The sequence below is a fragment of the Pteropus alecto genome, unplaced genomic scaffold (assembly GCF_000325575.1).
Source record: "Pteropus alecto unplaced genomic scaffold, ASM32557v1 scaffold20, whole genome shotgun sequence".
Classification (NCBI taxonomy): Eukaryota; Metazoa; Chordata; class Mammalia; order Chiroptera; family Pteropodidae; genus Pteropus; species Pteropus alecto.
This window is the reverse complement of record NW_006436298.1, coordinates 39,428,004-39,435,085: the sequence shown is the minus strand read 5'-3', so window position 1 is coordinate 39,435,085 and position 7,082 is coordinate 39,428,004. Positions and strand designations below refer to the sequence as shown.

The following is a 7,082-nucleotide window of genomic DNA, read 5'->3' as shown; positions in this document are numbered from 1 at the left end:
AAAACCTGACGAGAAGGTCTATGTGCATGGGAGAGGCTTTTCAATAGGACTTTAGTGGAGGATGATACAGATATTCCATATCAATGGGGAAATTTAAAACAACATTAATTGTAGGACTTTTCTCATGGGCTAATTTCCCTGTGGAATAGGCTAGACTTTCCTGCCAAGAGCAGAGTGGAGTGGGGGTATAAATCTGGATGCCAACAATCTGGCTGCTGTGGGGGAAAAGTGAGTTGAGGTGCCATCAATAAGAATGTGGTCTTTAGGGTAATCTCCTGGCTCCTAGTTCAACACCCCTGCCCTCAGCTGCACTTGCACCTGTAATCTCCTGCAGGGGTGAATGAGAGGCAATGGCAATTACTAAGGTTTGTGATGTGGTGAAGGGGATAGACTTCTACGTATTTCTATTTTCAGTCCCACTAGTATCTCCATTCCTGAAATCTGTCAGGGTTTGCAGTGTAAATCCACATACTTCCATAGTTATTCTACTGCCAACTTAAATCTCAGCTTTCTCAGGTTTGCTCAGTTATATATCATTCATTCATAAGTTTTCCAGCTTCCAAAATTTTACAGCTGTTATCATCTGATTTTGTCCTTTTAGGTCTATATTATTTTTAAAAAGTTACTGCCACTTTAGTGTGGTTTGAGAGAGCACTGACATAAATGTTTAATAATCTTTATTTAACTGAAAATTTCTGCCCTGCTACTTCCCTAAATATTATAAAGTTTACAAAGTTATTTAATATCCCTTATTGTACCATCCATGAATAAACACTCTGAGTGATTTTATAGCAAGGACCATTAAATAACTCACTCTCTCTTTTGCCCATTCTGCTATTAGTTCCTTGTTGTTTTTCAAACATCTCAAGCATGTCTTTTCATCTCTGGGCCTTGCCATTTGCTATTTCCTCTGTCTGGATTATTCTTGCTCCATGAATCCCCATGACTTCCTCCTTACTTCTTTCAGGTTTTCACTCAAATGTTACTTCATCAGAGATGTGCTCCCCTACTCTATCTATAAATCACAGAGGAAGGGGAAAAGAAAGAAAGAAGGGTGATTGGTTGTCTGGGCATTGCATTTCATAAAATATAATGGGAAATGAAACCCTTTTGACTATTTCTTGAGGTTAAAGTATGATCTGGCCCAGAGGTTTCCCTAATTCTGGCACATCTGAACCAAACCAAAACAATCTTCCCATACTTTTTTCCAAAAAAGCAAAGGAAAAAGAGAAAGGAGGAAAAATATTGCCAGGCACTCTGTGTGGAACTGTATATGACTCCATGAGAGCAGGATATATTAACCTAGCACAGTAAGCATTTAAACATTTGTCAAATGACTGAAGACCAGGGATCACCCTGAATGTTCTGCTTTGCATAACCTTCCTCTAAGACTTGACCCATCGGTGAACTGGTGGACTTCCCAATAATCACAGACTGAATTTCCTGTTGCCTCAACAGAATGAGGCTTACGGTCAGATTAATTTTATTTAGAAAAAATAAAATGGCTTTTCTCATATCCCAGAGTTCTTGGAGTAAAATTTGTACATGCCACAAACTTAAGGAAATGTTTCAAACAGATCATTTGGAAAGGAAGGACTAGATCTATAAGAAAAATCTCGGTCTAATTAAAAGAGGAACCCCACTCATGGTTCATAAGATATATAAAACCAAATAAAAAATGTGGGCCAATTATGAGAAATCAGAATATGAGAATGTTAGGACTTAAGAAAATAGTTTAGCTTTGACTTTTTGATGGAATAGTCGAGTGCAGCCCTCGTGGGTTTTGTGTTCAAAAGCAACTATTTGCTGAAATTATTTTTCATTATCTGAGCAAGAAGGGATCAGATGCGAGGTTTAAACCTATATGTATAAAACAGATTTTGAAATTTTTAGAAAAATATTTGTCATCTCCCACTCTATACCTCAACTTACACAATGTGCTATGAGATACACTACTCTTGATTGCGAAATAACTGAGCTTTAGAATAATTCAGTGAGTTTCCGATTATTAAAAAAATATATAAATTTAAAAAATCAACATTAACACCTGCTTAACAATGATAAAATATACTTTTATTTACTTTGTTGAATCAGAGGATCATAAAAAAATTATTGCTAAAGTAGATATCAGGCAAACAGAAAAGTGCTTTAGAAGTCCAGTTACCTTGGAGTTTATTTAAACTAAGAGAAAAAAGTCATAATGTTTTCATGCAATACATACTTGATTCTTTAAATAACAATTGTGACAAATAACAAAGAATTAAGGAATGCTGCACTGTGATCCATACAAAACACCGACATTTGGGGTTGTACATAATTTAAAGAAATGTCTCAAACACGTTTCAAAATACTGATGTAGCCAATATATAGAGGCATGCCTTAGGTGGGCATAGGAATGCAGTTTAGAAAAAAAAGAAGAAACCCACACTGGAAATAGTCAATTCCTTGAAAATCACTGAGCAAGAAAGCAACATTAAACCGCGATACTGATTTTACACAACTTCTATACAGTACCTTGACTTAAATCCAAGAGCAAAAGTTAAGACTCTCCTCCTCTATTTTTGGTAAACAACTGCATGGTAAACTTAGATGACTTTTCCCCCTGGATTTTACCTGGGAGTGGCCTTTTAAATTTTTTATTTAAAAGAGGGCAGGTTTGGCACTTTTATACTGATGTCACCAATGTTAATATTTCTTGGGATCTCAGGAAGATTCATATTCTTTACAGCTGATACAGCACGGGCTGGAGCTCCTGCTAAGCCAGCCTGTATACAGAAGCAAATAAAAGAAAAAGAAAATGTACAACTCAGATGTAGCTCATTAAAAAACACTAAAAATGGAAGACAATGATAAAAGATTTTCAAATAACAAGCTTAGACAAGATGGCAGTTTGAATTGGTATGGGATGGTTACTTTGAAATACTAATCTATAAAGAGAAAACAGTTGACACATTAAAAATATAGTGAATACATGCAATGATAACAATGTAAAGATTTAATACAAATTAAACTGTACTTAGATATTATATACAATATTCAAATGACAAAAGCTAGATCTTCACTTATATCTTGATTTAACTGACTATAAGCATGAAGTATAGTTTACATTAGTTTCCTTATTAAACATCTCTTATAACAATCATGATATATTTTGGGGTTTCTGCTTTTAAAAATGGCATTTATTATTGATACGTGCTGTGAAATAAAAACTAAAAGTAGTAGATCATGCTTGGTTTAGTTTCTTTACTTAGGGCTAGCTCCTTAAAATATTTCAAAACAAAAAATTTTTTAAATCATTTTTTAAAACTGTAGAGGCTGAACTTTTCCAGGGAAGTTCTAAAACATTTTTTAAAATCAGGCTTTAAAATAAAGTCTTAATCCAAAGAGAACCGTTTTGTCTAAAAATGAAACTGCAACAAGAGGATCAATCCAACCTTTGGTGCATAAGTAAAAATATTAACGATTAAAAATATTTTGTCATATCAGGTAGATTCAACAACATATGCTTAGTTTATAAAATATAAATGTAAAGAATGGCATAAATGCAAAAGATAGTGTGTGTATATATATATATATATATTTTTAATTTCCAGTACCATTAGTGTACAATATTTGGCTTTCATATGAGTAGGAAAATTTGTAATTTTGAAAGAAAATATACTTAAAAAAATAATATATATAATTTTTTCTCAAATAGCTACATCAACAGTCTTCATATATTAAGGTTTAATTTATATACCAATTAAATTTCATCAAATTTTATTTAGGCTATATAATAAAGTAAAGCCAACAAACACATCTCAATTCAGTGGCATACATCATCTTGCACAAAAGAGGACAACAAAAACAAATCTTCCATTTTGCTTAGATTACATATATGAGACAATGTTTGTGTAATTAGAGACACTAGTTTTAAAGTCCCTTTTTGTAATTTTAGGGTCTTTTCTCTTATGTAATCCTACCTTTTTAATTAAAAAAATAGTAATAATAAAGCTGTTACCTGAGAAAAATCTTGACTGATACAAAATAGGCCAGTGTAAACTATTTGCTGAATAAAGGATACAAACATTGTTAAGCAATGAAATAAAAGCCATGGATTATCAAGTCAGAATTGGAAACAAAAGAAAAATCAGTAAAATAGTATTAATAATAAATATGGTCCACATAGACAATGATAAGGGGTGATATGGAAGAAATACTCCATACCCAATTATAGAATGAATAGGGCTGGGAATTCAATTTATGTAATTTAATAGGGGTTAGTTGTTTTTGATGTATAACTAAGAATTTGATTGACCTCTACATTTATACCTACCTGAAATAATGCAGTTTTTGTTATACCTCACTTCCTTCCCACTGCCCCAAAGATGGAGATACAAACAAATATTACTTAGGGTACCATGAATCATATTCAAAGGGGTCTTTAACTTGATCATTTCAAGTTCAATGTTTAGCTACTGAAATTTAGAATGGTTTAGGACCAAAGAAGAATTCAGGTCAAATAGCTTTACCATCTTGTAGGCTCTCTTCCTTTTATCAGGAAGTATGTTGTCTGCCAAAGGAACAAAAATTATTTTATAAACTTAGACATCCTGGAGCTATTATTATCATTTTCCAGGAAGAAGAATTTTGTAATTTTTTATAAATAACAAACCAATTTGCCTCTATTTTTACTTTGAAATTTCTATACAGGGTACAAATGATGAGCAGACTATAAAAAGCATTGTTAAGATATTTGAATATAAATATTTTAAAAAGCATGATTAGAGGATTTTATAATTAAGAGAAAAGGCAGAAATGTATGTATATGTATGTATATATTTTATTGGATGTTATGATTTATATTTACAGTTAAAAGTTTTTTTCAGTATTTAATTAAACGTAATTGTCAAGAAGTCTTTTTTCCATATCCTGTACCATGAACAGCTAGCTAAATCAAACTTAAGCAAAGAAAATGAGAATAAAAATTCATCCTGTTATATTTTATTAGAATAAGTTGTTTCTTTGACCAAAGATGGTATTGATTGTTGGCTGCTAATGAGAATACATAAAGTCAATATAACAACTGATTTAAATAGCATATATGTGCCAAGTTCTTATTATGTAAAACCAAAAGAAGTTTCTAAGTACAACAAACTACAATTCTTCTAAAACATAAGCAGCAAGCTATAGACATGCAAAGGATGGTAACTATTCAGAACACGCAAATGAATTAAGAGAATCAAATTATTTCTCAAGCATGTTCAATACTTTTGTGTAGAATATCATGAATTTAAATGTTACGAAATTTAAAAATTGTAATGTGTATGTCAATTAAGTTTTAATTAAACTAGCATTTTAAGAAATCAGATTCTACAGAATATAAAATGTAAAAAAAAATACTAGAAGGACTGATATCAGTAACTAGATATTTAAATGAGCTATCAATGTTTATATATAAAAACTTATGGTTTTAGAAAAAGGCTTCATGTTACCAGGTAGTCAACAACCCCTAAATTGCTTTAAAATCAATTTCATTTTCAGGCTTTCATGAAAGTGAAGTCTGAAACATTTTTATTAAAGGACAAAATGTAAAAAGTAATTTGCCATTAGGGAATCAGTTCGCTAACACAAGGTATAAAGTAATTTTCATCTTAGTTAAGATTTTTTTTTTCAGTAAGATATACTCAAAGCAACAAGATAACACTCAAATTTTTGAACACTCAAATTTACAAAAATTAAGTTCACGTGACTTGTTAGTAGCAAATACAATTCAAAATGTAAAAATAAGATATTTCTGACAGTACAACATAGTTCTTAAAGATTTAAGATTACACAGTTGACACAAGCAGAAATAAAAGGAATGAACCCCTACTGGAGAAATAACTTGCTTCCATCTATGTTATCTCACTCGAGCACCACCATGGCAAGTAAACTGCAGCGACTCCACTAACGAAAACAAATATGTGAATCCAAAGCAGTTAAAGGTATGAATTGGATGAAAGTATGAAGTACAGTATATAAAAGAATGGTCATGTTTTCTCTCCCATGAGATTAAATAAATTAACAGAATTAAGAGAAAGAAAACAAAATGAAGTCTGCAAGTATACCAAAATGAGGCCAAACAGATAGAAGACTTATACAGACATACTCTCGAAAATTTCAAGCACTGGAATCACAAAGATAGTAATGGATGGATATGATTTGTTTTTTATTTTGTTTTTAAATTGCCAGACCCAAAAATAAACAAAATATGTGCAAGCAAAACTGAAAAAGCAGTATTACTAAAATATACTTCAAAAAATCTGAAAGCTCCCTTTTCCTCATGCATAAACAATTTACTTTCTCGAAGGAAAAAGTAAAGAATCTAAATATTTATTTCAATTTCATCTAAGACATAAAATACCATCCTACCATCTTAAAATATTTTTTTCGAGTTTGAAATATAGCATAAGAAGATGGTAGGTTGGAATAATTTGTACATACTAAAACCTTCACCCACCCTTCCTGCTGGAAGTTGCTATATGCACATTCATAATTTTGACCTATTAACAAAGTGAAAGAACATCAACATTAATAAACACAGTATTAAATGGTTTCAGACTCAAAATCATTAACAAAATAATGGCAGATTTTAAAAGCAGGTTTTGAACAGAATAGAAAATGTCAATATTTTAATTTCTGAATGTAAAATGGAATAACTTTTAATCTGGGGAATTATGATAGGCTTGCTCTTTGCTTTTTTAAAGGCAGTGCTTTAATACTGCAATTATAAACAGATTAGAAATGTTGATGACAATCCTCTGATGAGCAAGAACAAGGCGTTTAAAAATTTTTTTAATCAAAATTAGAATATTTAAAAATTTTAAAACCTTCTAAATTCTAGTCATTTTATATAATCTTCATTTATAGATTTAATTTCAAGCACAGAATTTGCCTGTGTGAAATAAATATAGCCAACTAATGCCATTCATGGATTTAATACAACTCATTTTGACCATGAGTGATCTCAGGGTCCTCACCATAATTTTGTACATAAAATAACCATATGCATGTCAACATAGAGGGGCAGAACTAACTCACAAGATGACTGTCCAACATCT

The 7,082-nt window shown here is 31.3% G+C and overlaps 1 protein-coding gene across 1 annotated transcript in view; it reads right to left on the bottom strand.

Annotated features, from left to right (window-relative positions):
* Positions 1 to 2,051: 2,051 nt before the first annotated feature.
* Positions 2,052 to 7,082, bottom strand: part of AP3S1 (adaptor related protein complex 3 subunit sigma 1) — a 57,986-nt gene continuing 52,955 nt past the window's right edge. Inside the window, exon 6 of the mRNA XM_006913298.1 lies at positions 2,052 to 2,765. Coding sequence (XP_006913360.1) covers positions 2,637 to 2,765 — 129 coding nt within the window. The 3' untranslated portion in view covers positions 2,052 to 2,636. The remainder of the gene's footprint in view (positions 2,766 to 7,082) is intronic.